The sequence below is a fragment of the Elaeis guineensis genome, chromosome 2, assembly GCF_000442705.2.
Source record: "Elaeis guineensis isolate ETL-2024a chromosome 2, EG11, whole genome shotgun sequence".
NCBI lineage: Eukaryota > Viridiplantae > Streptophyta > Magnoliopsida > Arecales > Arecaceae > Elaeis > Elaeis guineensis.
The window spans coordinates 106,371,023-106,388,574 of NC_025994.2; the positions used below are offsets into that span (position 1 = coordinate 106,371,023).

Genomic DNA, 17,552 nt, shown 5'->3' on the forward strand with positions numbered 1-17,552 from the left:
AGGAAAAGGAAAGAGAAAAAAATAAAAAAATAAAAATAATAATAATAAGTATTAAAAATAATAAAAAAATAAATAATTTGATTGTTTAATTAAAAATAAATTTTTTATATAATAATTTTTATCATTAAAAATTTTAAATAAATATTTCAAAATATTAAACTAATAATTAAGATATTTTAAAAATTTGATATTATATTATCAGTAATCTAATTGTCATGCCAAATATGTCAATTAAAATTTTTAATAATTTTATTATAATATTATTTATATATATCAAATATAATAATTAATATTACTGACTATCTATTTAAATTATAAATAATTTAAATTATTAAATAATTTAAATTATAACCGTCCTATAACGCACCAAATACAGCCAAGGGACAGAAGCAAGCGAACTTAAATGTTGAGTCCCCCTCGAGAAATTATTGCCTATCCCACGGGTATCAGCATGGCCGTAGATACAGCCAATCACAACCATTGGTTGCTATCATAATCACTGAAACACGTGTTTGATGAATGGAGTTTAGAGGAACCAGCGGCCGTTTTTTTTTTTCTGAAAAGTTTTTTTGATAAGAACCAGCGGCCGTTCTTGACCAAAGACAGAAAACCAGCGGCCATTATTGGCCTTGTTGCACGACCACGTCGGCAATTATTTCTTTTACTCTAGGGTGCACGGCGAGTGTCGAAGAAGTGGTGCAGCGGCGCCGGAGTCCTCAAACCGCCCTACACCGTACGTTGTCGGTGCGTGCGTACGAAGGAAGGTATCATATCAAAATATCCCTGTCGAATTTGCGTCCGCATAAAAGTTTAAACTGCGGATCCTTTTTTTTCTTTTGTTTTTTTTTTTGCTTTACCATCCACGTGAGCACAATGGATGTCGGACCCCGCGTATAACAGCGTACGCGGACGTCCGTATCAAGAACTCTTTTCGTCTTTCCCTCCGTTGGGTAAAAGGATAGCACCCAATAAAATCCGAAGCCTTCTTGCCTCATTCCCCAACCCTTCTCTCCATCATGTTTCAGGCGATATTTTCTCCTTCTTACCTCCCTTTTTTCCTCTTGTAATTTCCCTCCCTCACCTTCTCTCTCCGGGATATAGAATCGATTATTATGCTGCGGAGGTTCGTGGACAACGTTCTTGCCGTCACGAAGGAGTCAGTTTTCTTTCTTGATCTCCCTCCATATGTCTCCGTTCAATTTATTCCTCTTTTTTTTTTTCCGTTCTGGGAGTATCTTTTGTGATTTTTTAATTTTCTGTCGGGTTGCATCTGATTGCTCTTCTTGAGTCTGAAATTTTCCTAATTTGATTTCTTGAGATTGGGTTACATTTATTGCCTTGATTTGAAAATTAAATTATTTCTTTTGATGGGCCGATGTTATGAGTGAGAGGATCGAATAAGAATTCGTGATGGGTTAGTCGGTTGGGTGATGCATCTCCTAGCTCTTTGCAGCGTACCGATGGGTAGGTGGGTATAACCTAATTATCTGAAGAAAGATTGGTTTAACTTAAGATGTTCGACAACATATTGTAGAATGATATATACTGGCCTCCTGCTTTGTTCTTGCGTCGAATTGAATGCGCTCTGGATGCTGATCAGCAATATTTTGAATGATACATGGAAGCTTTCGAGTTGGACTGGCAGCCATCAGCGTTCAGCTATTAACTGTCTTCTTTTCATGACAAAAGGAATGGCTGTCTGTTGTAGAATGTTATCCATTTCGTGGAGGTTGGTTTTCTATTTTTATGTCTTTGTTCCTTTGAATCGATACTAGACTGATGGTGGTTGACGTCGCTTTCTGCTATAGATGTCTCCATTTCATGGCTCATGATTAGTGGAAAGGCTATAATAGATGTTGATGACTTAGTGCGAACATCATGGACATATATTGGAGATAAAGGAGGAAATATCAATGTTAAAGAAGTAAAGGAAGGAGGAGGAATGATGGTATAAACTTAAGAGATGCAAAGAGAAAAATAAGGTGGACGAAATTCATCAATTCGAGAAGGAAATGGAATATGTCAAAATCACAAGATTTGTTTGTTATCAATTGTGTCGGTAGTTTAACCAGATCTACAAAAAAATTGTAACCTAAAGATCCGAAATCTGAGTAGCAGGTCTATTTACATGATTTTGAGTAGAGTTAAGATATAATTGACTAGATTAATGTTACGTAACCAAAAGAAATTTGAATCTACTTTTAAAATATGTAGAAATCTTTTAACGAATTTTTTATGCTCAAAATGTCACAATTTGGCATGCTTTTTAAACTGTGCTGGCAAATCTTGGATGGACCTCCTAACAAGTGTAGGTTATATGGGTTTAATGTGTGGTTATCAATATACACCTCGTGGATACTTGTTGGTTCATATGGACCATGTTGGATTTTGCCTCTTAAATCAGATGGACCTAGATGCTGTCCTCCACTAGAAGTCCCTCTTCCATACAGCTCTTTGACTTTGATATTGCTTTTTCAGCTTTTCTAATGATTCTCAACATTTTCCTAAGGTTCCTTAGTTGTATGTGCATCTCAAATAAAAAGGATTGTGTGGACATAGTTACTGTCGTTTTTTCTTCTTTCAGTAGAAATGCTGTAAATCATCATCCTTCCAATTTGAAGAAGTGGGCATTAATTCAAACATTATCACTCAAAGCCTTAACTCATGTCATGGTCTCTTTTAAGGAATTGGTGTTGCTGTTATTTACTTATTTTTTTGCTTGTGAGAAAGAGTGATTAAGAGACTTTTTTGCTCATAGGAACTTGTTCATTGTTGTTTGATCATGGAGGATTGATTATCACCTTCAATTTAAATGCATTTTTCCTTCTGTAGTTAAGCAAGGTTGTCAACTCCTTGTGTATGAATAATCATGTTCCACCTATCAGAGCCATGATGCTTCCACCTTAAAGTGATTGACATATTAGAACCCTGAATTCCACTAGGATCTTCTTCTTCCAATTTTTCATTCTCATCTGTTTTTTGGACCTTGGATTTTAGAATATAAAGAAAATGAAGATATTATGCTATCTTTTATATTAGACATAATGTAGTAGGTGTTTTGAGTTAAGCTGTAATATGAATTAGTGACCTTGTCTTCTTGGATTTTCTTTGGGGTAGTTGGGGTTGACCGTCAAGGATAAATTGTAAGGTAGATGGATCGACAGGATTTTGTATAAACTTCTTTTCTTCTTGGGACTATGACTTTCCATATAGCTATCCATTTTGAGGTTCTACAAGCATATCCATTTGGAGTATTCCTATCACAGCCAAGCTGTGGTTGACTGACTTGTGTAACCCAAAATGTTGGAACAGTCTAAAATTCATTTAAGCTTGTTGCTAATTTGTAAGTCTTGTATTGGAGTTTAATGAATTGCTCTCATGATTCAGTCATGAATCTAATGAGGTCTTACTCATGAGTATAAGATCATGGACTACTTGTTAAGATCTTGGAATCTTGCTGGTTGATCTATAGTTGATTCTAGCTGTTCAATCTTGAAAGCTTGAGATTTTTCAGAAGGTTCGTGTATGTAATCATGGATTGTCCACTACTGCAAGATCTTTGTTAGTTATAGTTTTTAGACAGGGATGTGCAACTGGCCATTCCAATTAGTTTCTGTAAATAGAAACATAGATTCAGCACTGGAGCTTTGCTTCTGCCATGAAATTGAGACAACTGGTGCCTCTGGATGGAAACTGGTGGGTGAATGACACTAACAAAGTTTTAGCAGTACGGTCAATGTATTCAATGATTGCTATTTCACTCAAAATGCTCCAATTTAGAAACAGGGTTTTTGGACCAACTATAGTTTATATCTTTTGACGAGATGATTCAAACCATTGCATTTTTTGTCGTGATGATTTCCTGAATATTTTATTAATGATTGAATGTTATGTGATAAATATGCGCAACCAGAAACATCAGTTAAAGCTACATGCTTGCAACTCACTACTTACATTAAGTTTTTTATTCATTGCAAGGGAAGCCAATGGCAAGGGACCACTGTAAATACATTTAGGATATTAACATTGAATAGGATATATCAAACTGATATTTTAATTACCCTCTGCAGATTTAACGGCTTACATTATGATCTGATAATCAATCAACGTTTAAAGGCTAAAGGAAGACTAACGTCAGTGTTCCAAGAGTTGTCTAAGCATAACTGTCATTGTTACATTGACTGATTGACAGGACTTTGTACTTGGATGTTTTAGGAGTTTAGCAAGCATATATCATCATGGTTTCATTTTTGGTCATCGTTAGTAGTCAATGTTTCTGTATCTACAGTAGTATTATTTAATCAGTTGAAATATGAGGGATTTTGGTGGGAGGAGGAGATATGGGGCCAGTGGTTTGTCTGTCTTGTTGGCCATACCTTAGTTACATCAATGCCAGTAGTTAAGTTGCTATGCAGTTTGTTATATGTAGTGTGTCCTATAATCTTTCACTCTTTTCATCTTTTTGTTTTGATAAATAGAACATTCTCATCTTGCAGTTTCCCATGAACTTTTTGTTGTAGTAGATGAAACGACATGGCAAAATAACACCCTACCTCTTCTTTCCTGGACCAATTGGACTTGAATTCCAGAAGTTTGTATGTTGCAGCATAGGCTTGAATCAGCTGTTGTGTGTTTCGATCATTTACTATGTTGAAGGTGATTCATCTAATTCAATACTATTGTTGATGGTATGAAAACTCCTTTGACGGCCATATTCAAGATAATGGGAATTGGCATCTAGTTGATATCTTCCGACAAGGAGCTCCACCTAGCATTTCAATATTCGTGTTCGTTTTTGTGTTTTCCCAAAAAAAAAAAAAGATGAACAAATAAATTATAACGATCATGTAGTGCTGCCATCATTTTGAATATAAACTTCTGCCCTGTTTTTGGGATCTATAAAGAGTAATACATTATATAATGCATTTTCCCATTTTATTTCTAAAGATTGTGATTGCATATTGATTATGCTTGTGTATATGATTTTCTTTCTGTTATACTGATCTACCGACAATGTAACGGTCAACACACTTAATGCCTACAAACCCTATTCTCTTTTTCTGGTCCTGCAATACTTGAAAACTGTAGGATAATGTTAATTGGCATTTTTATTTTGCAGATCAGTGAAGACATTCACTTATGAATCTTTGAACAATATTACGAGGCTAATTAATGGATGTTCAGCACTTGTATTGACCATTCTGCCAGGGAATACTAGCATTTTAGAAGGCCTCCATGGCTGGGAGCTGAGACCCACTCTTCGTGGACCTCGACTTCCTCGTTGGATGGAAAAGTAAGTTATATTTTGGTTTCTGTTGAAAATGATATTCTATTCTAATGAATACTATCTGAAAATTGTGTCAAGCCTGAAATCTGTATTTCCTAGTAGACTATTTACAAGTTTGGGCAATGGATGATGGATGCTGTTGAAACAAGGTGGAAATGTATAGTTGAAGACAAAAGGTGTAGAAGGGTGGATGAAGAGAATTCCATTCTTTTAGGGTTTTAGAGGATTTGCCCCCTTCCCTCCTAATTAGGCAAGCTGAGCTGATCTTTCCCATGAGTTCACATTGATGGAAAGGTTTGGCACCTTGATGTCTGCTATTTGCCAAGCATTTTTTGAGTTACTATGTTGATTTTAGGTCCTTAGTGGGTGACTACTTCCTGGACTGTTTTTTCTTTTTCTTCCAGAAATTACTTTCCTGTAAAAGAAAAAGACATATGTATTATGCTTGTGATCCAAATCTTACTTACAAGCATTGCCATGACTCCGTATATACCCCAGAAAAATTTTATGTTGCTGATGTGTAGCATTCTTGTCAAGATCTATTGCTACCATTGACATTACACAAAATACAAGATTGAGAAGCAAGGCAAGTGTGCAATTGATTCAATTAGGCAGGGTGCAAGTGAGTCAGGCAGGCTTGGACTTGCTATACCACAACCTGATATGTTGCTCATGCTGATAATTAGAGGTATCTTCAATATGTGGGTGCACACTGGAATTTGTGTAAGTCCATGGACTTATACATGCACTAGATTTCTCACTTCATTTCTTTTTCACATGGTAATGGATACTTATTCTGCTTGCTGTCAACTGAATGACATTTTGATAGACAATTCTGAATTGGAAATCCAGCTTCTTCTATGTTTGTTATTAGGTCTGGTTTTGTCAAGGAAGATGTCTGTTTTTCTTGTATGTGTGATATGTTCTCGTCCATCACTAAGAATTTCTAGCACAATGATGGTTCTTTATGATGCCAGTGGGGTTTCTTCTTTCAACAAATTCATCCATGAACTTTCTGTGGATGCTGAAACCTCCTCAACAGTAGATTCTATATCTGGGGAAGAAGATAATGACGACAGCATGTTTCCTGCCTCTCCTATGTCTCAGTCTTCACGCCTATCCCATACAAGCAGTTTCAGCAGATATGATCGACGTTTACTACGTGTTATCAAGTGCTTGCTTTCCTGGATTTTGTGGCCTGCAACATTTCTTCTTAAGGTACCACTTATCATATGTGAATCAGCTGGTTTATGGAGAGTTGAAACATTCCCTAAAAATAGCCCAAAAGGCCACCAGTCATCAGGTCCTCATCATACCAAGAAGTCGATTCAACTTAAGGACCATGTTGTTCAGCATGCCACTGACCGGAGACGTGGAGTTGTTGAGGTACTGTGATGGTTCTTTTCTGTGTCATGCTGATTCTTTTGTTTTCATATTTTAATTTGTTGTTTGTCTTTTAGTTTCTTAGGCAAACTTTCCAGTATGAAAATTCAGTTTCTTATATCTGATTTAACGTATCCAGGATCTCCAGCTAGCTATTGAGATATTTATTGAGTCAGTTTTTGACATTTTTCACAAGGCAGCACATTTTATTCTTTCACCTTCTGAAGTGCGCCACAGATTATTTGGATGGTTTTCATCTCATGAAAGTAGTGGGAGGGATAATTATGATAGTGACACAGATGTAGCTGTTCAAACTGCTACTCTTAGTGATGCTGATCCAGCTCCAACTGAAAGGCAGACTACATTTCATCAGTCTCTGAATACGGATGCTCGAACTTGTCAGGATGTCATATCAGAACTTGGGTATGAAGTAACTTCTCATTTTGTGTTCTTTCTTAGCAGAATGTGCTGCAACCTTGCCTAGATTGAAATATACAAACAGAATAATTCAGACAGATACTATTAGAATTTCAAACGATTGAATCAAGCTACTCCATGCAATTCTTTAGCCTGAAGGTTGGCAGTGTTATCCCATGCGAAAGAATTGGTAGATGTTTCCAACATCATTGATGGTCCTACTCACATATGGATAGATGCAGGATTAGTAATGCTAACAATTGTTTCTATTTGCAGGAACAAGTTATACATACATAGATACATGCACAAACATATACATGTACATGTATGTACATAAAAAATATACTTGCATCAATGCATATTTTTGCATATTAAGTATAATAACCAAAAAAAAAAAAGAGAAGGTCAAGGTACAATTAATAATTTAATTTATCTTCATATTTTTGAAACTACAATTGAAAATGCTGCTGCGGTTAAAAAAAAACAAAAGAAAAAGAGGGCATGATTGGATTTTATTTGAAATAAGATATGGTAAGATTATAATTCTTTCGTGGGAAACCTCAAAAATGTTCAGTATAGAAAATTTTTGAAACTTAAAAGAACATAGTCAAGATTCGCAGACTCGGTTCCGGCTCTTGTGTTGACCGGCTAGCCGGCGGTACGGATCCATATCGGATCGGATCGGTGCGAACCGACACAGAGGAGATGAGGCGAATCAAGAGGACTAAAAGAGAGAGAGAGGGGAGGGAGAGGGAAGGGGAGGTAGTGGCTGGAGGAGACATCGGCAATGGCCACAGGTGAGCAGCCGACGCGTTCGGAGGGCGGCAAAGGCCTCCGCTTCATCCGCCACTTGATCGAGAGAGAGATAGAGAGAAGGGGGGAAGAAAAGAATGGAGGGGAAGTCACCGGAGAGGCCACTGGAGGGCCTCCAGCTGGCTGCCACGGCCATCGGATGGCGTAATCATGGCCTCCGGTGCCGCGAGCATGAAACAAGGGTGATCGCCCCTGTTTCACAAGATTTTTTTTTTAAATTTTGATTACGGTGAAATCGGCAATAGGTTTGCCGGCTTCATTGTTTCTTAGCTTTTTTAAAAAAAATATCAAACAACGAAGCCGGCAAATACATTGTCGGCTTTACTGTTCATCTTTGTTTTAAAAAGAAAAAAAAGCCGATGCATGAGCAGGGGCAATCGCCCCTATTCTGCGGTTGTAGCTCCGTCCGCATAGTTTCCGTCATTCGGTGGCCACGGCGGCCATCCACAAACTCTGACAAGTCCTCCGCTAACTGTGCCTTCCTCTGACTTCGCTCCCCCTCTTTCTGTCTTTCTCGCTCGATTAAGTGCCCTATCGGACGACGTTGAGCCTTGGAGGCCTCCGCGGCCCTCTGACGGTGGTTAGTGGGCTACCGTTGGCCTCCAACATTGACGTGCCATGTCTCCCTTCCCTCTCCATCTCTCTCTCTCTCTCTTTCTCTCTCTGTCCTTCGGTGTACTGTTTTTATTAGCTAAACTGTTCTGGTTCTCTGCCGGTCTGGCTTGATACGGAGTGTACCGGCCGGTATGGAATTTCGTGAACACAGTACTCTGGAGTTCTAGTTAGCAATATAGTCTAATTGGATAGTTGAGATATGGATGACAGGAGAACATAGAGATCAGGAAACATATTGAGGCATTAGAGTTTAGGGTTGTTGCTGGGAGATAAGAAGGAATTCAGTTTCCAAAATTACCCATATTTGTAGTGATTATATAATAATTTTTTAGGTAACTAATTAGTATTTCATTAAACATCAAATTTGACATATCCAAAGGATTGCCTGACACTATTTTTAACATAAGGCACATGCTTACATATTATGAATGAAAGTGTTAAGGTTTACCTCCTGTGAAGCAAGAGAGCAAACTTGAATGGCCTGGCCGGTAGCCACTTAACTTGTCATATCCTACAGCCTCATTAAATAAATATTTATCTTTTGTTAGAAATTTGGAAGGTTTCAGCAAAATTTGCAAAATTGAGATGTAAGTTGTAATCCATGCGTAGAAGTCACTGAAAAATTCAAGAAGTACATGCCCTTTTGTTATTTACTAATTTAGGGTATAATCAGTATATCAAGATAAATATATCAAGAACTATTTAAACTTTCCATTAATTTAAAGAATTCAAAGCATGTGATAATTATTTCCATAAATTTTCCTTAAGGAAATGATTTGTTATGTTTCACTCTTTGCATCTCACTTGATTATATCATGAGAATGGCCATTTACATATTCCATGCAACTGGATGAAGTTTAGGTTTTGGAGTGGGCTGATTCATCCAAGAAAGTAACCTTTTCAGGCTCGTTCGTTGATGGATAAATATCATAGAAAAGTTGGTCAACTTTTCCATTGACCAACTTACTCATATCATGCTTCTCTAGGTGGGTAAATTATTTTTTCATGGATAGCATTTACATATGAAATGAGAGAAAATCTTACCCACCTAGGAGATGGGTGAGTCATTTCCCGCCAATCAGAAAAATAATCTTTTTATTTCATTCCTAATATACCCCTAACCCTATAATTATGATAATACTATTTTATAAATAATATAAAATAATATTATTTATTATTGGATAATAATATTTTATTATTTTAATATAATATATTATTATAATAATATAATATTATAGTGTAATATGTTATTTTATTATTACAATATAATATTAATATCTTTTATCATTATTATAATAAAATATAATGTAATGTAATAATGCATTATTTAATATATGTTAATATTATATACTATATTATAATATCTGTTTATTTTATAATATATCATATAATTTATTACATTATATTATATGTATTATCTACATTTATGAATATATATTATATAATATTATATATTCTAACATACAAAATATAATAATATTTATATAGTAAAGGGTGTTACGGGAAATATGGATAGATCTTAACAACTTATCTGAGAAACTAGTAATGCAAAAGAACATACGTAATAGATTCCTGAGCTATTTTTCAATGCTTAAAAGAACATGGATAAATTATTTTCCTGTCTAAATGTTGCTTGGAAAATACTTATCCAGAATAATACAAATTCCTAGGTAAACTTTTTATCCTCAAAATAACGGGTTTCATGGTTTTTGAGGATACATCTGTTTCAAGTTTTTTAAGTGGTATATTTTTGATGCCACATGAATCTGTTAGTCACAATCATTTGATAAGATGGTAGAACTTAGAAGTGAGCAAAATAGATAGCTTGGGGATGAACAAATTGAGGATACATAATGGATCTGAAACAGCTTGTGACAGAGTTTAAGTTGTATTGGTGATCAGCAGTGAAGGATTCATAAATCTGATGCTTAATTTTCTTCTCTTTTTTTAAATCTTCTCATGATTGTTTCCTTCACCTAGTTTATTTGAATAATGAAGTTTTGTTTATGTTAGGTTTTAGTTATGCATATATGTGCATAAGAAGATTAACTTTTGTAACCATGCTTTAATATAGTCAAAGCTGACATTGTCTTTCTGGATTTAGGTATCCTTATGAGGCTATCCGGGTGGTTACTTCTGATGGATATGTGCTACTTCTGGAGAGAATTCCAAGGTTGAAAGCTTTAATTATGGTTTAGTCATTGATTCACATGCTTGATCTGCTTAATATGCTGATATGGGACACATGGCATGTTACAGGCGTGATTCAAGGAAGGTTGTCTATCTGCAGCATGGAGTATTAGATACATCTATGGGGTGAGCTTTCGGTCATATGATGTTTTTGTTCATTGTAATGCAATTGTCAGCTCTAACAATCTGTGTTGACTATATTGGTTTCTCTTTTGTTAGTATATTTGCATAATGGGTTTGACATATTTTTTCTTGTATATTTTTTGTGCCATTATATTACATGGATTCATTGGTTTTATAATGTAATTGTTTAATCTATGATAATACTAATTTTTAATCATTAAATGAGTTTAATATGTAGCCTATTTTCTTGTTTTTGTTGCCTTTCTGTATCATCTGAACATCATATTACATTTGTAGTATGACTGTAAGGTTTTATGTTTGCATAATTTGTGCTAAAACAAACTTATCTACATTTTCCTGTATCTGCTTTTATGGTTAGAAATCTTGCACTAATTGTTAGTCATCTAAGGTTTTCTGACCCAAAAAATTTCATCCATGGGACCAGAATTTGGGTATAGGAATAACCTGCTAAGCCTGCTATATCTGGACTGCACGAGTGGCATAATATGAAATTAAGTTTAGGAACATGCAGGGTATTACAAGTTACAACCATTTGCAGCAATTGAAACGTGGCATGACACGTGGTTGAGATTGCCATTTAAAACACTAGAGGGGATTTTCAGAGAAGCAAGGGGGATGGAGGACATGTAAAAAAGAGAAGATGATTGATGGGAAATGAGGTTGTGTAGCAAGAAAGGTATCACCTGAACCCTTTTGTTTAGCATAAAGTACCTGCACCTGACACTTAAAAATGGACTGTATGACACTTGGACACAGCTCCACGAGAAAAAAATTCTGGATGTTAAGTGGATTCTACACTTAGGCACATAGACGCCCAACACACGAACCCGAAACATAGGAAGGAAGATGCAAGTGTTGGAGATGATGAAGTGGAGATGGGTGTTGGGTTCCGAGGATTCGGTTGTGCGAGTCTTGGTTGTAATTGGATGTGATGGTGGGAATTTTGATTGGAGAGCAAGACATTGTGAGTATCCCATTGAGGGGTTGGAAGCAAGGAGATTTCTTTTACTAGAATGCCTATCAATGACTAGAAACCTGTTATATCTTAATCTCTTCATCTTATCATATTATAGCCTAATTTTAAATAACTAGCTGCATTTAATCTGATTACCAAAGTGAGAATTGGTGGAGAGGAATAAAAAGAATGTGACTCTCATCTCCTGATGGCCATAATCCATTTGACCTTTCTTTTAAAAAAAAGTTGAGGGTGTTGCTGCTATTATAATATTTTAATGTTTTATTATTATGAGAGGATGAATCTCAGCCCTTGCTGTAGGAAGTGTCTAGGCAAATAGTTGGCAACTAGTTGCATTATTTTATTTTCAATTTCTTTTCAATCCTGAAAGGCTGCCACATTGACCTGAGGAGGAGTGTCAATTCTTTTCGTCCTTTCCTATCTTCTACAGCTATGCCTCAGATCTCTCCTCTCCCACGACATGGTCTTCTCTGTTGCCAGCCTCTTTGCCAATGCCAAAGCTCTGTTGCCCTTCACGTTGCTAATGTAAGGGCCCTACTCATCTTCGCTCTTACCTCCTTTGTCTCTTTCCCCTCTGTCAATGCTGACTAAACCTGATCACATTACACCTCTTTCCTTTATCGATGTCTCTTTAAATATCTTGCCACCACCACCAAACCCCCCCACCCCCACCCCCACCCCCTCTTCCCCCCCTTCTCTCTCTCTCTTGCTCTCTCTGAGATTTGCCTCCTCTTTTTTTGTTGCCCTTGTTGCTGCCAACGGTGATGTGCAATATCAAATGCCAATAAGGGTGAGGGAGGTGCTGTCATGATCGGAAGAGGCAGAAAGATTTAGAGAGGCACAATAATCATATTCTCGTTTCTCTCTCTTCCCTTTTGTAAATTATGCTCATAAAACTTGAGATATTAACTGTAATTGAGTAGGTACTGAAAGTATAGAACAGCAGTTACAGGTTGGGATGTATCTTTCACCAGCCTATTTGGGTCACCAGTTTCAAATACTACAAGTTAAATAGGGAGCCACTTCATAATAAATTGCTGGACAACATTTAAATCTGTTCCATTTTTAGACATTCATCTTGACCATGTTTAGGGCTGCTGACCCTTCAAATTTTCATGTAAAAGTATGCTAGAACACTTTTACTACAATGTGACTTGTCATCTGCGCATCATATGTGATAGTGCTAGCATAGAAGCATAGATGTCTGGTGTAGTTAACCATTGCAGTTGCATTACCAAAATCTGACCTTGTTTTTGTTACTGATTTTGGTGATTTGTTATTTAGAAAACCTTGTTCCAATAGAAAGAGTGATGTATGAGGATTTAAGATGATTAACATTGCCAGTATCTTCTGAAACTTATAAGTCATATATTTAAAATATTTCTTCACTTTCTTTTTGAGGAAAATTTTCTTTGTTTCATTGACAGAGAGAGCATGGATTTCTTTGATGCCATTTCATGTTTAGTTACATAAAAGGCATCATGAATTTTATATAAATCAAAGCATATCATAATCTAATTCATTTATTTTTGTTTTTTCCTAGTTGGGTGTCTAATGGTGTTGTTGGTTCTCCTGCATTTGCGGCTTTTGATCAAGGTTGGTGTCATTTTCTGTTGAAATGAATTGTATGACCCAAATAATCAGCCATGCGTCCAATATTGCAAGTTGATTTATAAACAGATAAAAGCAGCACAGTTCACTTTCATTATTCTCATTTTACAGGTTATGACGTATTTCTAGGGAACTTACGTGGTTTGGTTTCAAGGGAACATGTGGACAAGAATATTTCTTCACGCAAGTAAGTTATGATATCAGCATTGTAATTGCGGACAAAAAATTTTTATCATGTCAATAATTATAATATTGACATAGTAATTTTGATTTAATCAAATTACTGTTGATAACATACATTCTGGATGGCTATCACAATCACCCAGGAAGGTGTCTCTCTGGACTGTGACGTTCACAAGGGACTGAGGATTCTTGGCAGGTGCTTGGTTTGGGTTGCATGGAAATACCAGTCCCTTGAGGAGCTTCTTTTTTCAAAAATAGAAGACTTGCATTAGGTGTAAGGGTGCTATAGGCTAGTATTTTTGAACAAGCTCAGCTTAATTTTGGCTTTCATTACTCTGAGTATAGTCAAAAGGAACATTATGGTCTTAATGTAGCCAATTTATTAGATATTGGAGTCCTTAACTATTAGAGATCTGGTTGTGCATTGTGAGCACAAATCATTTAAAGATCTTTTTGCTTCCTAGATAGGGGTGATAAATAACCTTTACGCTTGTAGTTTTGATGGATGAGACCAAGGTGAAACAACTGGGTTGGAAACTAGGGCAACAAGCCAGCAGATCGGCTTTTCCAAAAAAAAATAAAAGAAAAGAAAAAAAAAAGAAAAAAAGAGATAGGGCAAGTAATGTCTCAAAGGATAGGTTTAAATGGCCTTCTTCATATGTGAATTCTTATACATCAAACCCTTGATCTTATCTGATTGGCTAAACAAGGTAACTTAATGAACCAAGTTTGGTTGCTGATCTAGCATTATTGGCACATACGTTAATAAATTGTTGGAAGTCTGGCTTAAATCTGGCAAAGTTTGTGAATTGAACCCTAACCAAATCTGGCTTAAATCTGGGCTAGGTTTGTGACTTGAATCCCAGCCCCAAGAAGGTTGGCTCAGCTTTGTCTGCCAGGTTTGATTATATACTGCTGGGTTAATTATACTTTTGATGGCCATCTAATTATCTAGCTCTGCTTTTTCTTTAGACCTAATGAATAGCTTGACATGGTGAGCTGCTTAATAGGTAAACTTGAATATAAGCTCATAAATTCTTTCCACCCTCATATTTCGTTAGGCAAAAACTAATAGCTTCACACAAAAATTGCTTCATATGTACAACTTGAGCTCAGGTTCATAAATTCTTTCCACCTTTTATTTAATTAGTATTTATGTAGCTATCTATGTGTTGTTTATTTTTGCACTTACACATGAACATATCCTTGTCCATTTGCCTGCACCAAACTAAAATATCAATTCAATGTAGGTATTGGAGATATTCCATCAACGAGCATGGGACGCAAGATGTACCTGCAATGATAGAAAAGATACATGAAATAAAAATGTCTGAGTTAAACATAATCAGCAAATCTGATTCAGAAGATGAAGTCCATGATCAGCCGTATAAACTTTGTGCAGTATGCCACAGCTTGGGAGGAGCGGTGATGCTGATGTATGTCATAACACGTAGGATTGAAGCAAAGCCTCATAGGCTGTCAAGGTTGATCTTGTTATCTCCTGCAGGCTTCCATGAGGACTCTACAGTAGCATTTACCTTGATAGAGAAACTCCTCCTTGTTCTTGGTCCAGTGCTTGCTCCGATTGTGCCCGCACTGTATATACCTACCAGATTCTTTCGGATGCTTCTAAACAAGTTGGCCAGAGACTTCCACAACTACCCTGCCTTAGGAGGTCTTGTTCAGACTCTCATGGGCTATGTTGTAGGGGGCGACAGCTCAAATTGGATAGGGGTGATCGGGTTGCCTCATTATAACATGTATGACATGCCTGGGGTGTCGCTTCATGTTGCCCTTCACCTTGCACAGATGAAGCACGCAAGAAAGTTTATAATGTATGATTATGGAAGTGCAGCTGCCAACGTGGAAGCATATGGGACACCAGAGCCGTTGGACTTGGGGGAGCATTACAACCTTATCGACATGCCTGTTGATCTCGTAGCAGGGCGGAAAGACAAAGTTATTCGGCCTTCTATGGTGAGGAAGCACTACAGGATGATGAGAAGGGCAGGTGTGGAGGTCTCATACAATGAGTTTGAATATGCTCATTTGGACTTCACATTTTCACACAGGGAGGAGCTTTTGGCTTATGTCATGTCCCGTCTACATCTGGTTCTGCCTCCACAAAAGCAACAGGGCAATCAGACGACAGTCAGAATCAGAAAACTAAACAAGACCAGGTTAAACAACAGTGGGGATGATGCATAGTGTATACAAAGAGATGAAATTAAGCCTTCAGCCGAAGGATGTTCTATCATTGTCTTTGTTGTTTGAATAACTTTTATAGCTTCACTATCAGTACAGTTTGAAGCTCAAAGTGTATTGTCATAGTGGCGATGTGAGAGTGTAGGCAGGGGATTATTTTTGCACCCCTTGTTGACCATACACAGAGTGGTGAAGGAAAGCTGACAAGTCATTGTACTATTTATCTTAGTAGCTATCTACATCTACATTGGAAACTAATACCTCTATCCAGTATGCACGGTTGCTGGTGGATTGATGTCCTGAGTAATGTTTTCTTGTCTAGTCTTGGAACATTGAATGGTAGTTATAGCATCTCTCTTGAAACGGGCTGATATTTGTCAACTGTTCATGGTGGAGTGGTTAGGCGGGTCTGGCTACGATGCCGGTCTTGCTTCGGGCATTTGAAAAGCTGGTTGGCAGGTGCAGCCGTGCGTTCATGCTTGCGTACCGGCAGACTGCAAATGTGTGAAAACATCGCGTGTGGGGAGTAGGCTTGGCTTTCGTGCGCGATAAACGGATAGGTAGTTTGATGGGAAAAAAAACCTGATCAGAGCGCGCAAAACGGCAAGCATTTTCCTGGCATTTTTGTGCCCCACAAATCGGGATGCCCAACTGACTCTCGGTACGAGTGACTCTGAGGCCAAAGAAAGTGTGGGCAGCGCCATCCATGGCGAGCCACACGGTCTGCTTCTGGTGCTCTCTCTCTCTCTTTATATATATATATATATATATATATATATATATATATATATATATATATATAATGGCTGTTAGAGATCCATATGGCCTATACAAGGGGTAGTCGGTTAGGAGACTGGATAGAGCTTGAATATGGAGGTTTGGAGTACACTCAAGTGTCAGCTTCTTGTTTGGAAGGTCATCCGGAGCTGTCTCCCTATCAAAATATTATTAAGAGAGAATATTGCTAAGAGCTCAAGGGGTGGACATCCGTCCTCTTGTCCTTGTTGTGGGTTGGATTGCGAGACAGTGGAGCATACTATTTCATTATTCGAGAGCTGTGCTGGTCTAGCGGCTGACTAGCTTTTTATTGATGATTATCCAGTCCACATTGTCGATCCAGATATTTCTTGCGGCTGAGATCTTCAAGCCATCGAATATCAGAGCAGCTTACATTGTTTATGAGTAATTCTTTGTGCACCACATGCAGTGCAATATTATTGCACCGTCCAATAATATTGGGACACACAGCGCATTCAGATGAAATGGATATTTAATACTGTCCAATTTTTTTTTTTCATAATTTTTCAATGATGAAAATATCTTTTATGACTTTCTGATATTTTGTATGACTTTTTGTGAGTGACTTTCTGTGAATATATATGACTTCCTGTGAATATATACTGTTTAAGAAGTCATATGACTTCCTGTGAATATATATGATTTTCTCTGACTTTCTGTGAACATTTGTTCACAGAAAGTGATATATATGTTCACAGAAAATCATATATGTTCATAAGAAGTCATATATAATTTATATGACTTCCTGTGAACATATATGTTCACAAAAAATAATATATGTTCACAGAAAATAATATGCAAGTCATATATATTCACAAGAAGCTATATATATTTACAGAAAATCATATATGTTCACAGAAAGTCATATATGTTCACAAGAAGTCATATATATTCATAGAAAGTCATATGTATTCACAAAAAGTAACAAGA

The 17,552-nt window shown here is 36.8% G+C and overlaps 1 protein-coding gene across 2 annotated transcripts; it reads left to right on the plus strand.

Moving 5' to 3' along the window:
- Positions 1 to 970: 970 nt before the first annotated feature.
- Positions 971 to 16,082, plus strand: LOC105046599 (uncharacterized). Of its 2 annotated transcripts, XM_029266068.2 has the most exons (10): positions 988 to 1,156; positions 4,497 to 4,656; positions 5,120 to 5,293; positions 6,265 to 6,673; positions 6,810 to 7,093; positions 10,620 to 10,688; positions 10,775 to 10,831; positions 13,369 to 13,421; positions 13,548 to 13,623; positions 14,870 to 16,082. In XM_029266068.2, exons 3-10 carry the CDS (start codon positions 5,286 to 5,288, stop codon positions 15,825 to 15,827), a joined length of 1,914 nt encoding a protein of 637 aa, XP_029121901.1. In that variant the 5' UTR covers positions 988 to 1,156; positions 4,497 to 4,656; positions 5,120 to 5,285; the 3' UTR covers positions 15,828 to 16,082. The 2 variants fall into 2 exon arrangements, with proteins under 2 accessions (XP_010923548.1, XP_029121901.1); XM_010925246.4 differs by lacking the exon at positions 4,497 to 4,656 and having other exon boundaries at positions 971 to 1,156.
- Positions 16,083 to 17,552: the final 1,470 nt, after the last annotated feature.